Source organism: Canis lupus, chromosome 9 (assembly GCF_048164855.1).
Source record: "Canis lupus baileyi chromosome 9, mCanLup2.hap1, whole genome shotgun sequence".
NCBI classification, from domain to species: domain Eukaryota; kingdom Metazoa; phylum Chordata; class Mammalia; order Carnivora; family Canidae; genus Canis; species Canis lupus.
Genome location: NC_132846.1, coordinates 36,373,827 through 36,393,613, shown reverse-complemented (window position 1 = coordinate 36,393,613; position 19,787 = coordinate 36,373,827). Strand labels below are relative to the sequence as shown.

Here is a 19,787-nt window from a genome sequence, read left to right as displayed (position 1 = left end):
AGAATAGAGGCCAGGTGAAAGCATTGCATAGACTCAAACTTTAGAAACTTGTTTTGCCCTTAGCACCACCAGTGGAACCCAAAAATTCCCAGTGGGTTGTTTTGAAAATCACTGGAAGATAGAAAGTGGGGGGTAGGTAGGTGAATGAGGAGGGAAACAAAATGAGGGGAAAACTGAAGAAAGAGGGAAGCGCTTATTAAGGTGATACCCCTTGGGGATGAGGCCAGTGGAAAACGAGGGGTCCCTTTCTCTGAGGACCTTTACAAAAAGAAGGGACAGCACCAGTCCAGGAGAAGCAGATGTCCCTGCCTGAAAGGGCCAGGCCAGAGCATCTCTGGGGGCCTCTCCCAGCTCTCTGAGTCTCCAAGAGCAGCCCGTTCCCCCACTCAGCTGTCCCACTGTTGCATTTATAGACTTGAACAAGCCCACATTTCCAGCTGTGTTTAAAGAGCCAGTAATACTTGAGATACAAAGAGGGATTCTGCTGAGTAATACCCTGAAGGACCAGTTCCTTGTATAAGGAGATAGTAGATTTTGAAAATTCAGCTTTCCATTCCTCGGGTGTCTGTCCCCGAGCTTCTCTGAGTGTGACAGCTTACGTGAACCTGTGCGCTCTGCTCCCAGGAAACCACCTGTGCTGTGGGCCCAGAGGGGGACAAGGAGCATGAACATGATGAGTGTGCTCTGAGGAAGTCCAAGGGCTTCAGGAGAAAGGATGCCGTGTCTCCCCAGGACCGGGGTGGGTGGCGGGTGAGGCAGGAGAGAGACGGGAAGCCAGACGCCCACTCACTGTCTGCTGCTGTTTTGATTCATAGGTGCGGCAGATGTCTCCAGGGCCGGGGATCATACCTTTTCAACAGCGTCAAAGGACAGGGAAGGATCGTGTTACACATCTCTGATTTCCAACATCTGTTACCCACCTCGGGAGGATTCCACGTATTTCACTGGAATTCTTCAGAAGGAAAATGGCCAAGTCACCACTTCGGAGAGCCCTGGGGAGTTGAGTACCCCAGAGCCCGCCTTACCAGATGTGCCTGGGACAGAGCCTCGTGGCTTATTTAGTTCTGATTCTGGAATAGAGATGACTCCTGCAGAGTCCACGGAAGTGAACAAAATCTTAGCAGACCCCCTGGACCAGATGAAAGCAGAAGCCTATAAATACATTGACATAACCAGGCCCAAGGAGCCGAAATATCAGGAGCAATGTCACCCCGCACTGGAAGAGAAAGGCTCGGACTTTAAGACGAAGGACACTGGAATCTTGACAAAATCCGAAGAGGCTCGTGAACCAGAGAAACCAGTTCCTGTGGAGGGAAAAATCCTCAAGGACCATTTATTTGAAGAATCAACATTTGCACCTTATATCGATGATCTCTCTGAAGAACAGCACAGCGCTCCTCTGCTCACTGCCCCTGTCAAAATCACGCTGACCGAAATCGAACCTTCTGTTGAAACTGCGACCCAAGAGGAAACCCCCGAGAAGCAAGATGTCTGTCTGAAACCAAGTCCTGACACGGTCCCCACAGTCACCGTCTCGGAGCCTGAAGATGACAGCCCGGGATCAGTCACACCCCCGTCTTCCGGGACAGGTAAGGGAATGGTATTCCCTGCCTTGGGAAAACGCAGGATAGGGAGATCTGAATATTATAGGATGTGAATCTGCATTCAAAATATTTTACTATAGGATCCCTTTAAGGCTCAGTTTAACTGATTTAATTAACATACATCTTTTTCGGCCTTGTGCCCGTGGTACAAAGATTGAGATTGGGGTTTTCCTAAAAGTTCTATCAGATTTGTCTTGTAAGGTGTTTCCTCGTTTGAGGGGAGAGGTAAAGAAAGATGATACACTGGAACATGAAAATTCTCATGTGACTCTACCAATCAGAGCAGAGAGGGAGGTGCTGCCTGCTTCTAGATTAGCTTCCCATTCAGACTTCCAGGTCTCCTGGGGAGGACATCACAGAGAGAGCATTCTGCCTGTCCTCCCTGGACCAGCTGGGCCACCTGGGACAGGGCATTGCACATTCCTTGCCTTAGCTCCAAGTATGTACAATGAAGAAGGGGCTGGGGTGCACATCAGGGTCTTTAGGGGGATGTGAGCAGTGAGAGGAAACCTAAAAAAAGGATACTCTTCTTTGTCCTTCAGTTGACTCAGTGGAGCCATTTTTTGTCTTTTTACCTTGTTGAAGTTCTGCATACAGTTTTATTTTTTATTTCTTTTTAAAGATTTTATTTATTTGAGAGAGAGAGAGAGAGAGAGAGTGCACGAGCACAAGCAGGGGGAGGGGTGGAGGGAGAGGGAGCATACTCTCTTGCTGAGCAGGGAGCTGGACTTGGGGCTGGATCCCAGGACCCTGGGATCATGACCTGAGCCCAAGGCAAATGTTTAACTGACTGAGCCACTCAAATGACCCTCAGTTTTATTTCTTAAACATAGGGAATATATTTGATTAGAATTAAAAATTTCAGAATTCACTAAGCTCTGATCTTTTTCAACTTGAAAATTCTCCTACTGTGACCCAAGGCAGGGAGTTAAACCACACTCAGTATATCCTCTCAAATACAAAGGGGTCTCCTGTACCCAGGTGAGGGGTCAGGGTAGTAGCAGGAGCATCCCCACTCTACCCTGTACCACCACACCCCAGGTGGCAAAGGTGGAGCCTTTACATCTCTACCTCTCTTCAATGTTCAGGAAGCATCAGGATGGAGAAGATAATGAGAGGTTCTTGGATCTTCCCCTTCTTCCAGTGGCTGGCATTCCTACCCTAGTCAAAAGTGATTTACAAATCTTTCCTATATCCAAAAATTGATTTTCAGTAGTCAGGTGCAAGAGCTTTTACTGAAGTCTTAAAACAGATCCAAAGCCTATTAGGAGTGATTGCTCTAAATCCTGATAATACAGTAAGCGCAGGTGTTGAGAGGACTTAATGGAAGTCCCTCCAGTCCTGTTTCCCTAAAGATTTTAGAATCAATTTCTTCCCTTCCCTAGCCTGATCTCAGATTCATTCACCTATAAAGCTCCAAGGGTCTTAAAGATCCACTGCACCACATCCCTAATTTTCAAATTCATTCATTTACTCAACAAACACGTTCTATATACATTCTTTTGGTCAGGCACTCTACGAGGTACTGGTGAGGCTGGAACTGAAACAAACAAACAAACAAAACACCAGTTTCTGCTTTCCGGTAGAAAAGATGACCAAGGAAATAGTCACACTCCAGTGTGATTTGTGTTCTGAGAGAGGGAGACATAGAGCGCTGAGGAGCATTGGGAATCCAGCAGTCCCAGGTCAGCAGAGCAGGAGGAAATAACCAGGTAAAAGGGAGGGTGGCTTTCTATTTTGAGGAGGTTCAAGGACATGGAGGTGTGAGGCCACAGTGAATTTCCATGGGATATAAATTGAGATTTGAGTAGTGACAACAAATAAGGAAACTGAGGCTCCAAGTGAATTAGATGTGACTTGTCCCAGATTACAAAATGATTTAGGGACTTACCTGAGTCTTGAAGCCTCCTTGTGGTCTTCAAGATAATGCATCATAAAACCCTTCTGTTATTCAATGACATAAAGGTATTAATGCTCTGAAGATGTAAGCTATACTATCAGTCATGTTTTCTCAACCTACAGGGTTGTCTGGTGGTCACTTTAGAAGAACTGCAGGCAGTCTCCAGGAAGCATGAAATGCTCCAGCACATTCATTCATTTACATGACACATGCCTAATGTAAAAAATACAGTTTGCAGAGCTGATGAGAAAGACCTGATATGATATAGGGTTTAGGGATTATTAAGAAATTTCCTTTTTTTGTTTTGGTAACCATAGCCCATTGGGGTTTTGGAGCAACTTCAAGATACGACAAAGACAGATTTGGCTGACATGATCTTGGAGTTTTATGACCTTGGGTTGTCCACTTAACAGCATTGAATTAGGGCAAAGGCATTTTTTTTCTGTAGTTGCTCCAAATAAACATTCTTTTTTTAAAATATTTTATTTATTTATTCATGAGAGACACAGAGAGAGAGAGAGAGAGGCAGAGACACAGGCAGAGGGAGAAGCAGGCTCCATGCAGGGAGCCCGACGTGGGACTCAATCCTGGGTCTCCAGGATCAGGCCCTGGGCTGAAGGTGGTGCTAAACCGTGGAGCCACCTGGCCTGCCCTCCAAATAAACATTCCAAGTAAAGTATATTCAAGAAAGAGAAAGTGTCAAGACCCAGTACATAGTTCTCTCCCATGTTCAGCTCCTCTCTCCACACATGCCTCACGTCATAACACCTGAGTCAAATGACAACAGGTAAGAATAAAATTAACAGGAAAGCTAGGAGGAATTAGTTTGTCACTGAGGCCTTTCTCTTTGTTCTTTCTATCCTAAGAGGTTACCCTAGTTCCCTCCCCATCTTGTGAGCCCCTGGCACTCTGGGCATGTGACATTCTGGTAATAATGATTCTAATTATCTATCTAATTCTAATCATTCTAATTATGTGAATTATGAATCAGGAGAAATTCTCATTTAGAATAATTTTAGCCACAGACCCTGAAGCTTAAGCAAGGAGTCTAATATATTTCCTTCAATTCCAGGAGGTTATTCCATTTTGTAATTTTCTCCAAAGTACTGAACTATTTTCATCATGTTAGTAATACACTCTGAGGTACAGAGGCAAAAGTTCTTACAGCTTACACACTGGAAGTTTCTTCTCAGCAAAGATCAGTCATGAATACAAGTGAAGCACTCTAGGAAAACATGCTCAGTGTCCTGATGCACACCAGACCATTGGCCGACTGGCACCACGTTGTTTCTGACACGATGCCTAGATGTATGTTATGGTGGTCATGGATGTTCTTAAAGATGTTAGCCTCAGAAAGGATAGTAATTAAGAGGTCAATATTAAACCAGCTTGTCTTAGTAAGAAATAAGCAATAAGAAGTAAATCAATTATGCAGCATCTGAAATTTTACAATCTGATTACTAGAAGGATCGATAGAGTGTTGAGTGTGAAGGGGTCAAGGATGGCCTCTCTGAGAAGGTGACATGTGACCCGAAATCTGAATGAGAAGAAGGAGCTCACAATTCAAAGGAAGGGGTCAAAAGAGGACCCAAGTACAGAGGAAAGCAAGTGCACAGGTCCCAAGGCTATACTATTTGGGAACTGAAAGATGGTGCAAAGAAGTATTAACCTTAAAAATAAACAGTTATTTTGCCAACAAACATTGGTTACTGAGGAATAGCAGAGCATTACAATTCAGGACATGCTATCTATGGTAAACCCATAGGCAAGTCCAACAAAGGAGAGGAGCATTGTTTTATGGATAAGACCAAGGAAGTTGGGAGGGATTGTTTTGAATGCAAGTCCATGGGAGAAAAGCAAGAGTTCAGGGTGATGATGATTTTTCATTGCCTGAGTTGCAGAGGTAATCAGCTTCTCCTAGAAGATTCATATACATCTTTTTGTTTTGGGGCCTGTAAGTGATCATTCTTTCCTATTGATGATTCTTCTATTGAGGTTTGTAATTGATAGTTCTTCCTGTAATTGGCATTGAGTGGTATAGCACCCTCATCTAGCCTCTGGACTCTACATTAGTGAGATTTCCTTTTATTAATTTTTAAAGGAGCAAAGGTTAAATATGGCATAGAACAGAGCTGCAGAGGTGGGCTGGGATTCCAATGTTAGGATGAAGAATTTGGGTTTTGTTCCAAATGCAATGGGAAACCACTGGAGGGTTTTAATCTGGGAATAGACATCATTCATTCATTTATCCCTTCACTTGGGTTGACCATTTACTCCGTGCCAGGCATTGTCCCATCACCACTGGGGATACAGTGAAACCTAACAAGATTTCTGTTTGCATGGAGCTTGCATTCTTGTTGGGAAGACTTACACACAAGTTAATAAATGTATAATATAGTATCAGGTATTTGTAATGGTAATGAAGAAAAATAAAGCAAGATACAATGTAAGAGAGTGATGGGGGTGGTTGTGAGGAAAGGCTTCTCCCTGTTGAGGGCTGGGAGGGAATGGGGTGGGGGAAGGAGCAAATAATGCTCCTTCATACCCAAGGAAGAGGTGCCAGGCTGAGGTGACAGCCAGTGCCGAGGTCTGGAGCTAGGCATGTCTTGTGTGTTCAAGGAATAGCTGCAAGGTCACTGTGGCCAGAGTGGGGAGAAGGAAGGGAAGGGTGGCAGGGTCAGATATATGTTTTCAGGGATCCCTGGGTGGCGCAGCGGTTTAGCGCCTGCCTTTGGCCCAGGGCGCGATCCTGGAGACCCAGGATCGAATCCCACGTCAGGCTCCCGGTGCATGGAGCCTGCTTCTCCCTCTGCCTGTGTCTCTGCCTCTCTCTCTCTCTCTCTCTGTGTGACTATCATAAATAAATAAAAATTAAAAAAAAACAGATATATGTTTTCAAATGATCCCTCTGGGTGATGAGTGATGACTGAGCCAGGAATACAGGGGAGACCGAATGGCAGTATCCTTCATAGCTGGATGGTGGCACCTGCAACTTGGTAAACTGGCCCCTGTTCACCTTCCCTTTTGTCATTCTAAATTATATCATCATAATTAGCAGCAGCAGCAAACCCGTCTCCCCAGGCAGGGCAGTTCTAACCTTCTCAGTTTTCATAATCTGTTCAAGTATTTTTGTTGACAGCTTCTAGCTTTGCTGTGTCAGTCGTGACGCATAAGACCCAATATCTTAGCTAGAGGCCCATCAATTTTAAAACTGAGAGTATAAGAACTTCTATTTTGTTTTAGTTTTCCCTCCAATTCCTCCTGGTACTTCGTTATACTTTTGGTTCCCATGAAGAACGAAGGACAGCCTGTATAATTTCTACCGAGAAGCTTTTGACTCATAATAAGGATGGATCCCTTTCAGAGTAGTACCTTCACCTGCCCAAGATGAAATATATCATGCCCTTCCATTCCCACATCCCACAGCTGCCCGATACCATCCTTCCTCTTGTGTAAGTGAAACAGGATTCTGGAGCCTTTTCTAAATGCTCTCAGTATTTTTCAACTGGAGGTAGGGTTGCCATATAAAATACTAATATTTCACAGGACATACATACACTTGAAACATGCATAGTTTAGCATAGATTCAAATGTACTGGATATCCTGCATTTTTATTTGCCAAATCTACCAACCCTAACTAGAGGTGACTATTAGAATTACCCTTTGAGTTATAAAGTACGATGGGTAGGCCCCTTCAGACTTTCTTCGACTAAGGCAGAATTTCTTTTTTTTTTTTTTTTTTAAATTTATTTATGATAGTCACAGAGAGAGAGAGAGAGAAAGGCAGAGACACAGGCAGAGGGAGAAGCAGGCCCCATGCACCGGGAGCCCGACGTGGGACTCGATCCCGGGTCTCCAGGATCGCGCCCTGGGCCAAAGGCAGGCGCCAAACCGCTGCGCCACCCAGGGATCCCAAAGGCAGAATTTCTGAGGGTAGTTTTGAGCACATGATTAAAAAACCACTGTTCTAAAGATTTCAGCTAGTCTTCACATCAGCCAGCTCCTGCACTGGGTCCTAGAGATATGACAGTGAACAAAAAGATGTTGGCTGCCCTTTGCCCTTCTGGTGCTTTCAATCTGGGGGTGAAAGAAAGTGGAGAAGGGTGAAGATACAGATGGTAATCAAATCATCACACAAACAAATACAAAGCCACTCAGGTCTCCTAGTTGTAGAAAATGAGTGGACACTAGCCAGTCTCCTGATCCATATAGCACCAGGCCATCTTGCACACGGGGCCCCTTGTAGCCCTCTGAGCCTGAGGCCTGGCCTGCTGCCTTCATGGTCAGCTAGGAATGTTGTACAAGCAGGACTTTGGTCAGACCCGTTGGGCATCCTTGTGATACCCAGGAATCATTGCAACTCCCACCTCTGGGCCTTTGCACTATTGGCTCCCTTTGTTTGGCATGTTTTTTCCTCTGATTATTGTCCTGAGCCACTCTCTTGCCTCCCTATGTGATGAATTAGGTTACTTCTCAGTGAGGTCTATCTTGACTATCCTATCTAAAATTGCAGATTCATCCCCACCTTGTTCCAACCCTCCTGATCTCTTTACCCTACTCTACTCCTTTTTTTTCACAGCACTTAACATCTTGCCTACTATAAACTTTACTCATTTACTATATATAATTATGTATTGTGTTCTCCTCCACTAGAATATAAGCAGAGATTTTGTTACCTGTTTCATTCACTAAATGTCCCAAATGCCTAGAAGAAAGCCTAACACACAGTAGGTTCTCAATAAATAATAGATGAATGAATGCTGCGTGGATAAAGGATAAAATCAATGCTGTTTTATAAAGAATTAGACAAATCTAAAATGTTTTGTCTATCGGGTTCTCCCACAATCCTAAAGCAACAAATTACCTAGCCATAGTCTGCTCCCCTTCCCCCTGCCAAATCAGTGACATCAAAGCTTTGGAGAAATGAAAAATATTTCTGGCTTTTAAAAGGGCCAGAGACCACTGTCTGGGATATTGTGAAATAAGGCCCTACTGTACGACAAGGGAAAAACCAAGCTCCCAAAAGCTGTTGTCATGGTGATCCCGGGTCATCTCATCTAAGGGAAAGAAATATCAGCAAGATTGCTGGTGAAGTTTTCAGGCCATCTGGATAAACATCAGGCAGAAGGCAGGCATTCACCCAGGGGACTGGGGGTGACTCTCAGGTTTTGTTCTTCTCAAGAGGAGGGGAAGAAAGGAAAAAGAATGATAGTGGGGTCTACCATTAGAAGCCCAGGGAGATTGTGCATTACGGTAATCTGCACAGCCTGTTCAGGAGAACTGGCAAAAACTTTCTCTTCTATTGCTCTACTTTGTTACGCTTTTCACTAAAAAAGAGTAAAGGTATTGCTTCTTATGGGGAATGTAAAGCTCAGAAGTTAGATTCTATACAAGGATCCATTGAAAGAGGGAACATGAAAGGATGAGGAGTAATGGGTGGTTTTCAGATTTGTTGATACTGGTGGGCCAAATTAGAGGGTTCTGTACATCAGATTGCCTGATGCAATCTGTGAATTTGGAAAAGTTCGCTGATAAGGGGTCAGAAATTAAAACCATGACTTCCAGAATCCTTGTCACATTGAAATAGATAAACCCACTGAGGGGCTGTTGCCAAGAAATTGCTTTGTCATTTTTAAAAGTAGCTAGGTTAAGACAGAAGGGTATGCAAAACACTGATTAATTGGGCCATAGCAGTAATTAGCCTTTTCCTTCAGGTGGCCTGCCTTTTCAGCATAGCCCTGGAAACAGACTATTTTTGTGCTAATGAGATATGTGTTCCTCGAGCAACAAGAAAACATCTCCCCTCACGGAATTTTGTTTTATTTCTTCTCTCTGTGTCCATCTGTCTGTCCGCGTGTGTGCCTCTCCGGCTCTTTTCTCCATTCGTGGGACGACAGAACCATCTGCCGCAGAATCCCAGGGGAAATGCAGCATCTCCGAGGATGAGCTGATCACTGCCATTAAAGAAGCAAAGGGCTTGTCCTACGAAACCGCCGAGAGCCCGAGGCCAGCGGGCCCGGGGCCCCAGAGGCCCGAGGCCAAGGCCCGGTCCGGGCTGCCGACGCTCCCCAGCCCCCTGGACCACGAGGCCAGCAGCGCGGAGTCCGGGGACTCGGAGATCGAGCTGGTGTCCGAGGACCCGCTGGCCGCCGAGGACGCGCTGCCCTCGGGCTACGCGACCTTCGGCCACGTGGGCGGCCCGCCGCCGTCGCCCGCCTCGCCGTCCATCCAGTACAGCATCCTGCGGGAGGAGCGCGAGGCCGAGCTGGACAGCGAGCTCATCATCGAGTCGTGCGACGCGTCCTCCGCCTCGGAGGAGAGCCCCAAGCGGGAGCAGGACTCACCCCCGATGAAGCCGGCCGCCCTGGACGCCATCCGGGAGGAGCCGGGCTCCCGGGCCGAGGAGGGCACCGCCGGCCGGGGCGGCCAGGCCGAGCCCGGCCCCCTGCCCCGGTTCCCCTCGGCCGCCCCCCAGAGCCGCCCCAAGCTGCCCTCTGGGGACGGGGACGGGGACGGGGACGGAGCCCCAGCGCCGCCCGAGGGGCCCGCTGCGCAGCGGGACCCTGCGGACCCGGAGAGTCCCAGCCAAAGCCCCGTGGCCACCAAGGGCCCCGAGCCGCCAGGTCCTGGCGTGGCACCCCCTCCGCTGTTCCTCAGTAAACAACAAGGTAGGGTGACAGCCTTCCTCCCTGGGTGCTCCGAAGTGTCGGGCAGCCTGGCGGTTCAGGCCCAGCCCTGTCGCCCTGTCCTGGCGGGTCCAAGAGATGGCCAGAGACCGGGGGGACGATGGAGAGGAGAGGTCGGGGAGGATCAGATTCACAGCTGGGACTTGGTGGCAGAGCCACGTGCGCCAGGTGGCCCCGCTGGCTTAGCAGAGGCCCCGTGCCCAGTAATGAGCACTCCCACATACACTCCTGGATCTCCTGAACGGGATGAATGCGTCCTTCCTTTCCCCCCAGGGTTGCATTTCCTCACCTGGGAAGGGATGCTGGCTCCCTTCCATCTTCCCACCCCTCCGTGATGGCGAGTGGCGCCATCCTCCTAGAGGCTGGAACCCACGTTAGCACCCATGCACTTTCGCCAGCCCCGCAGGTTCTTCAGTGGGCCCGGGGATCTCAGCACCTTCCTGTCTCTTACCCAAGGAGCGGGGATTTGGACCTTGATGCGGTCCAGTTGTTTTGGTGTCCTGGCTAGTCAAGAAGGACAAGGACCAAAGTTAATTCCAGAATTCTTCTTGTTCTTCGGCAAGATCTAAGTTAATTTTTAAAGTCACTTATCATTTAGGAATGATTGCAATTTGGCCATTGTATTTCTCCCACAAGGAACCTTGAGATGAAGTCTTTAAATGCAGGAGAAATGGAAGTTCTTATTTTTATCTTACAGACACTGTACGTGAATAATGTGTAGCATTCTTCTTTCCAGATCATCTACCATATACCTGACTGCACCTGTATTACCGACTTCAGGAAAGGAATCAGAGTTAGTGAATAAATTAGGCCCTGTGCAGCCTAGTCCATGGGCTGTGTTGAGTGAAGGGAGGAAATGTCTCTCCAGTTCCGGGGTGCAGAACACCCAGGTAGAACTTTCGTCAAATGCTCTACCACTGAGCTATACCCCCCAGGTAGAACTTTATAACAAACCCTCCAAGCACAACTTTATTCAAATTCCCCTCCCACCCACCTCCTCTGCTTATTTGCTTCTTCCAAGGTATTTTGCCTTTGGGGATAAATTATTTCAAGGGTATGCCCTCCTTCCTGTGTATATGCTAATAACTTCAGTGATATTGGTAGCAATTAAAGTGTTTCATATAAAAATAGTGGGCAGATCTTTCCCATTGTAGATCAGAAGCTAGCTTCTAAATTCTTTAACACATTGGAACTGGGGCGGGGCCAGGGGAAACTGAGAGGGATGTGATAAAAAGATAACCCTGCTGTGCATGGTGGCTGGTGGCTTAGACATGTGGCATCATGTAGGGTCCAATAGAATTGACTGTTGATTTCCCAAATAACTCTTCCCTGAGAGTTTAACGTGTATTTAGTGTGTGCAACAGTGAGGATATTTGATGACAGATTTAAAGTGGGAATGTATGTTTGTTAAGGTGAAGATTAAAACCAATTTTGGATTCCTTTGCTACCACTCTGACTGTGATGGGGAAGGACCCTACAAAATGCGGGGAGCCCCGGAAAATAGTATGAGCACAAACAACCTTCCATCCCTTTGGGACCTGAAGCCATGGAGCTTGCTTGAGTCCTGCTGAGCACAAGTTCATATCACTGTACTTGAATGAACATGTGTTTCCATTTTATCCTATAATGTCCCTGAAATGGTCATCATGTGTGCAGTGCCATTTAAATATGTTTATTCTCAAAAGCAAATACATGGGAAGGCTAATGAGGAGAAAACAGAATTGTGCAGGCCCATTTCTCTCCCCAGTAAATCTGAGAGACAAGTCTGACAGCTGGAACTGACAGAGTGACCAGCCGTCTGATAAAGGGCAAAGGCCATGGAAAACTGCAGCTGTGAATACAAAGGCTTCAGAGCATCTCTTGCAGCCAATTCTGGTGTCATTCTCACCCCTGCGTGAGTTGTCCCATATGGCTTGGACCCTCTGCTGCCAAGTTGAGACAGTGGAGAGGAGTGAGTGGCAGTCTTTTCAAACGATTCAGGGATGCCAAGGTGAATAACCTCTGCTCTCTGCACTGAGGGGTCCTTTGAATTCTAGTCTCCCGCCGAAACTGACTGCTCAGCTGCATTATCTACAAAGGAGTCTAAAAGGCCGTTCTGGGACAGCCAAACACCAGAGGTCTTGGGAGGATGACTCAGTGCTGCCAGCATGTAATTTGAGCTCCGAGGTTCCTTCTGGTCTCACCTGCTCCGTCTCAGCAGGTGAGAGGATCAGTGCTGCCCAGCCTCCCCGAGGCTGTTCTTCATCACTGTCATTGGGCAGTTGGATTGTGCTCGTGTCAAGCAGGACTCTGTCAGCAGTGAAGTCAGGTTGGTTGCCCGCTCTTGCCCACGGAAGCTGCTGGCAGTATAAATGCGTTTAAGTTCAAGTATTCACAGTATGCTTATCTCCCTGTTTTTGGAGCCATGCTGCTGATGCTAAGCTAAGTTGAGAAAGGTCCAGACTTATTTAGAATAAGGTCTGGCAAATATCTGAAGGCGTTGTAGTATATACTGTCGAGGAGCTTCAGGGTTTGCTGGTGTGCATGGCCTCATGAGGTCTATTTTTGGAGTTTTTCTGCCTTTCAGAGGCTCTGGTGCTGTTGCACTGGAGACATGTCATGTTCCAGTTTCCCTCCTCTGTGCTCTCCGGAACCCTCACTGCCCTGTAATTCTGCTCCCCGACACCTTCCAGGAAGGCCTCTTAAGAGTATCAGACTCTGAGAGCATAGCTAAGTTCTCACTGCTGCAAGGTTAGCCTGGACTGCCCGGAACATCCAAGTGAAAAGACGAGAAAGAGATTCTCAATAAAACACTGACACGCAGTGTGACTCATTGGGATGGCTGCGTGGAATTTATTTTACCCAACCTGCTTAATTGCAGGACTTTTTTCAATCAACATGTTCCTTGGGGTTCATCTTCTGGAGAACACTTTTTGGGAAACAGTGGTCTCTTCCTACTCATGTCTACTCCCTACATTCAGATTTCTTTACTTTGCAACTCGAAAATATTGGACCAGTCATGTGGGTCTTATGTGGGAGCCTATTAGATCTCACTGCATCCCAGACAAATAGAGTCAGAATCTGCACTCTAACAAGTGATTCCTATGCCTGGCAAAGCCTGAGAAGCAGTGTTTTAGACGATGGCAGTCAGCTTTCACATTCTTACCTGTAACCGTCCTGAGAAGGGTCACCAGTGCCACCTTCTTGCCCCTAAAATGGCCTCTTTTTAGTCTCATTTTTCTTGTCCTCTCTGGTAATTTAAGATCATAGCTCTGGCCAGTTAAAACATCAGTGAGAAAGTAGTGTATGTTTAGAATAATAAATATAAACCGAACAAAATGGTGCCAAATAAAAGCTACAGTTCCCCTACTCCACCCTCCTGATCTAATTCTCAGAGATACCCACAGCCTTTTGTTTTGGTTTTATTGTTCTGGTTCCTTTCAGAAATTTTCTCTAAGTGTTCAGATACATAACTTGTGATGGCACAAGTGAGATCACATGAACAGGCTGCTTCGTAACTTGCTTCCACTGACGGTAAAATCAGGGACAATGTCCACTCACATGAACACTGTTATCTCCTTCTTAGAACTGTTTCCACCCTTATCTTCCTGGTGTTACTCCTTCCTGCTCTACTCCTCACTCTCTGACCTCTTATCCAATCTTTTTTTGTTACCTTCCTTCCAGTTCCTCCCTCTTGCTTCTGAGTTCTGTCCCTGTCTTTCTTTGTCCCTTCTTTCTTTGCTGTCACCCACACAGGTTTTCAGCTACTGCCTTATGTGTAGCACCTCCCAAATCTCTGGCTTTGCAGAATTCTCCTGAGCTCCAAGCCCATTTTCCCACTGTTATTGGACATCCCATAGACCCTCCAAATGCAATTTGTTGATGCTACTTGTCAAAATCTGCTCCTTTCCTTCCTTTGTGCCCTTCCTGAGCCAATGACGAGATAGCATTTGGGCTTCACTTTGACATGAATTCAAATCAAGTCTGGATCTAAATAAAAACTCACTAGCTTGAGACAAGGTTAAAAGTACAACATGAATGTAAACATTTGGTGGAAGTCTTGTGGCAGTGTTTGGTCATAAAATTATCATCCAAATGATTCAGAATTTTTAAAAATATTTTATGTATTTGAGAGAGAGAACACAAGTGGCCAGGGAGGAGTGGAGAGGGGTAGAGGGAGGAGAAGCAGGCTCCCTGCTGAGCAGGGAGCCCAATGTGAGGCTTGATCTTGGGACCCTGGGATCATGACCTGAGCCAAAGGCAGATGCTTAACAGACTGAGCCACCCAGGCACCCCCAGAATGTTCTTAACATTTGAAATATTATTAAAATAAAAATACAAAATGTGAAAATTCTCTTTGTGGGACTCTCAAGAATGCATCCGGTGACACCAGTCTGATAAATGTTGGTTTAAGCCAGTGGCCCCCAAAGTATTGCCAGAGCATCAGGTTCCTCAGAACTTCCTGGAGTCCTGATTAAAAATGCAGGTTCCCACTCTGCTCCTGCACCAGAACTGCAGAATCAGAGTGCATCAGGGCACAGACCTGTACTTATAATAAGCGTGCTAGAGAGAATTTTGGTTGTAAGCAGATGAGCTAGGCAGCCCAGACCTGTAATAAAAAACCACCTTGGTGAACATGCCCTAGGCATGTCATTTTTTAATTAGGGAGACTGAGGGGGCACTCAGCTGTTTCCATCCCTTCCTGTGCCCTGGGAAGCGGGTCTCTGTATCTTCCCTTTGTGGCTCAGCCCCTTGCAGCAGGGAAAAGCTTATGTCCTCCTTGGGGGAATGATTTGCAGGAAGGCTACCAGATGGAGGTCTTCTAAATAGACCTAGCATTTATGATGTTTATTACTGCTTCTCATTACTATGCCAGGTATTACTTCTGTCCTAAAACATTTGAAGGGAACCAAAATAAGTGTGACCCATGTACTTTTCTTCCTATAATTCTAAAAACTAGTCATCCTCTTTTTGTCCCATATTTATTTGCTTTCATGAGACTGAATTCATAAATCAGGCTGTAAAGATTCTTGGAAGGTCTCTATCTTTCACAGTGCAGATTTCAGAATCAGCCTAAGGACTAAGGCCCCTTCCACTGTAGCTGCTGCCCTCGAGCCAGCTTTCAAGAAGATGGACCAGGAACTGCTGGGTAGAGCTTGGCTTCTGTGAGGACATATGCAATGTATGACTTAGGTGGAGACATTGAGTCTTCCATCTTAGACTATTCGAAACGATTAAGCTACTTTTTGTGAGACTTTGCCCATTGACAGAAGGTGCTCTCCTGACCTAGGCATCCCAAATGAGGTTGCCAGTAAGCAGCTCAACCTCATTGGCTTTTCCTTCTGAGGTAGTTACAAAGTTAGCATTGTCTGGAAGATTAATCAATGTTTTTTGAATGGTGACTTGAAAACACTGGGGAGATTTTCTTCTCAGGTTTAATTAGAATTGCTTCAAATCTTGGTGGCCCTGAAGCTTATTATTTCTAGGCACAGATATTCTTGACATTTCAACAGGCTGTATATATAGATCTGAAATGGTTATTATACCTCTGTAATATTTCAATGTCATTTTGGGGGGACATGGTAAACCTTAAGTCTCTAGTATATTTGCCTGGGCACAGAGTGGAGCATAGATTAGCTCCTAATGTGGATTCAAGTCAACCTTGAACTTGCCTGTAGAGATAGAGTTCACAGATGGCAAACATTATGGTACCTCTAATAAATAATGACCCTACTAGATGGATCCTGATTCACTATCCAGCCCCTGTACCCCTCACATAAATCATCCTTTCTTGCTGATATAATCATGCATCTTGAAGGATATAATTCACATGCTTCTAATTCTCAGAGGCAAGACTGACTCCAGAGGATTCTCCACCCCTTTTAAATGCTAACCTCACTTTCCACTAAAGTCTGGGTGGGATACTCATAGTCTCTGCACTTCTGGATTCTATCTTTGCAACCCCACAAAATACTCTAATACAGAATGAAATAAACTTTACCTAATATTATGCCAGCCTTGCAAAAGCAAGACCTTACTGATTCATTCATCCTTCTTTTGATTCAACCAACAAGGTATACTACATGCCTGATGCTATCAATATAATCTGACAAGGCAGACATGAATCCATCTCTCATAGGTCTTGCATTTATAGAAACAGAGGTTTCAGTTAAAAAGAAAATCAATAGAGTGATGTGTGAGAGAGTGAGAGGGTACCTGGTGGTAGTGACACTTAGGTAGGAAAGTGAGAGAAGGAGGAAACTGTGTGGTCAGCTATGGCAAGAGATAATTAAAAAGAATTCCAAACAGTAGAAAATACAAAGGCCAGAGGCAGGAAAGTTCTGGGATCATTCTAGAAACTGAAAAAAAAAAAAAAAAGTTCTGCATAGCTGGAGTATGGTAGGCAAAGGTGACAGTGACAAGAAATGGGATTGGAAGGTTAGCAGTGCCGTTTCATACCCAGACCAGGGAGCACAGTTTGGTCTTTATACCAACCATTGCAAGGAGCCATCAAAAGAGTTTTAAGCTAGGAAGAAACATGACCTGCTTTCTATTTTTTTAAGGCCACATTGGCTGCTATCAGGGGATAGTGTTGGAGGAGGACAAGTGTGGAATCAGGAAGACTGATCAGGAAGCTAGGGCAGAAGTGCAGGCATGGGATCACAGTGACTGGGACAGGATGGTAGCAGAAGGAGAGGAGTGAATGGATTTGAAGTAGATTTTGGAGACTGATTTCATAGGACTTACTGATCCATTCGATGGGTGTTTGGGATGACTTTATTCTCAACACCTCTCAAATTATCTTTCAATTTTCAGTCACCATAATGATTACAAGTAGATGCAAAAACTTTTACAATAGGGAAAAAATACCCTAAACTTAGTGCTGTTTCACTAGTCATTGAACCCATTTTTTGTGTGTCTGCTGTTTAAAAAAAATCCATTTGAGTGATGATGGCACTGAAATATTCTCTCAATAGTTTGAGCTCTGTATCTAGTATGTTCCCATGGCCAAGCCATTGAGGGGGGTCTAATGGTTGTCAATGTGTTTAGGTGACTGTGATATTTGGTTGGCCTGAGACTGGACCTGGAATGAAGGTCAAATAGGGTACCTGTGGAGGTTAAAAAAGGCATGTGGTAGGATGGGCAGGGATTATGGACAAGCAGGTCAGTTATTTATACAGAATTAGGTACAAGTTTGGCTAGGGCCAGGAACTCACAAAAACTTCAGATAGCCTAAAGTACTGTCCTGGATATGGGTAAAAATTATACTAATAGACAAAGAAAAGAGAACAGCCTGCCAAAGAGCAGAGGTTAAAGTCAGAGAACAGGTGGAGTCTGAAGTAGGGACAAGCACACCACTGAGTTTGGTTATGTCATCTCAAAGCTACAGCTGACCATGGTCTTTGTGCTTGCTCAGTGCTTCCTGAGTCAGCGCCATTTCTATAATGATCCTTCTGGGTTTTAAATGACCTAGGTGTGAAGCAGCAGTCAGGTGAAGTATTGGTCCAGGAATTTTCTCTCTCCTTCTGGAGATTTGGGTCAGTTGGTAGGAAGAGAGGATTAGGTGCTGTGGGGAACTGTTTGGCTTTTCTCAGCAGGGTTCCTTAGTGTTGTTGTTGGACGATTTATATCAGAAGCTCTTTGTTAGAATACAAATTCCTAGGCTCACCCCACAATCTCCTAGGGAGGGGCTGAGGAATCCCAGTGAATCCTAGGTACACCAGAATTCAAGAATTACTGTTTGAGGCACTGTGTTGAGGTTGAATTTTCAGAACATTCAGGGTAATCTTTGGCAATTTTTGGCTTGCCTTTCGTTTCCTTTCCATTCCATTCCTTTCATTTCCATTCCATTCCATTCCATTCCATTCCATTCCATTCCATTCCATTCCATTCCATTTTTTTCCTCTGAAAGTTGGCTTTTCTGTTTGGGATTAGGTATTGGTTTTATTTATTTTTTTATTTTATTTTTAAAGATCTTATTTATTTATTCATGAGAGACGCAGAGAGAGAGAGAAAGAGGCAGAGACACAGGCAGAGGGAGAAGCAGGCTCCATGGAAGGAGCCCAACGTGGGACTTGATCCCAGGTCTCCAGGATCACACCCCGGGCTGCAGGCGGCGCTAAACCGCTGGGCCACCAGGGCTGCCCATGTGAGGGCTTTAGAATGAAATGTATACTGTTAACTCTCAGACTTCCACCTCCTCATGGGAGAAATAGAGGGCAGATGTCAATCTTGCCAGTCCACTCTGGAGGATGCTCCTAACAGCTCCCCACCTCACAGAGCCTCCAGAACAAAGACCCCAGAAAAACATGATGGGAACACAGATGGCTAAGCATTCACATTCATAGTAGTTTAGGGCCTCCTGAGTCAGGAGAGTCCTCCAGGTGGCCTCTGTTTACAGCTTGGAAAAAATCATAGGAAGAGAGAAAGGGCTTGAGGGTGGGGTTGTACCAGGCACAAGAGAGGAGCTACAAGCTTGATCTTACACAAGATAAAAGATTTCACTGCCACTAGTAAATAATTCAGTTGAAAGCCACAGATTCTAGTAAATACAACATTCTGGCTTACGTCTTCTCTTCTGGCAGTTACCTTATTTTCTTACAACTCTTGGCTGAGCAGTGAAATCATGGGGGATTTTTCTACACACAAATCACTTGCAAAAGCAGATGATATGTTCCCAAACTAATTCTTTTACTTCCAAGCTCACTTTTTTTAACCTCCCCCTAATATCTCAAGATTTGATTCTGCATCTAAAAGTACAGAAGAAATTTTGTAAGGCAGAAAAGTGGTTTTCCTATTGATTATCTAAACTCAGTGTTAATGTCTGTTGCCATCCAGTGGTTGTGATGAAAATATCCAACCTTTACTTTTTAACCTCATCTCAAACCACCAGATTTGATATTTACAGATCTCTTGGGTTATGATGTAAGAAAATATATCTTTAAATGATTTTACAGTGTCCACTGAATAGCTAAATGGCCGGACCATTTTGTGGTGATTGATCGGTTAAATCATCATCCATATTTTCCTTGGAACAAGCACAAGGACAGAGTTTCAAAAAATATTCTCCAATGGGCAACTTAGTTTTTGCCAGAATTAATTTTAAGCTATAGCATTTGGCCTGTGCCAAACAATAAAATATAATACCATGTAGAATTTGTGAACCATGCCTACTAATTGGAGTTTTTGGATCAATGCCCTCATTTTAAATTGGAGTCAAAGACTGATGCATCGCAGTTGTTTCAGGTGATATTTCAGGGTTAGAAGAACTAGGATTTGAAATAAGATCTGACTCTTATGCAGAGCCCTTTTCCAACTAAATTGATTTCCAAATAGTTGGCTTGTTTATAAAAAAAATCTAAAAGTTCTCTATGTCAGGTTACTTTAGAATTTGAAGGTATAAGGTTTACTATAGTTAATGTATATTGATATAAATAGGACTTTCATCATAGTACACCATATGCGCAGTTAGGTCAAGTGTTAGCATTGTCAGTTAGCTGGAAATTTAGTCCAGTTACTTGGAAAGGTTTTAGTTTTTCTTTAATTTTAGGTTAGTCAACAGATAGTAAATCAACTTTACATAAAAAGTCATAGTTTTGGGGATCCCTGGGTGGCGC

At 45.0% G+C, this 19,787-nt stretch overlaps 1 protein-coding gene across 2 annotated transcripts in view; it reads left to right on the top strand.

The window, feature by feature from the left end:
* Window positions 1-19,787, top strand: part of RTN1 (reticulon 1) — a 215,301-nt gene that overhangs the window by 117,772 nt on the left and 77,742 nt on the right. For both annotated transcript variants that reach the window (XM_072838793.1, XM_072838794.1), the window contains exons 2-3: window positions 816-1,589; window positions 9,403-10,173. In XM_072838793.1, the coding sequence (XP_072694894.1) occupies window positions 816-1,589; window positions 9,403-10,173 (1,545 nt within the window). The remainder of the gene's footprint in view (window positions 1-815; window positions 1,590-9,402; window positions 10,174-19,787) is intronic.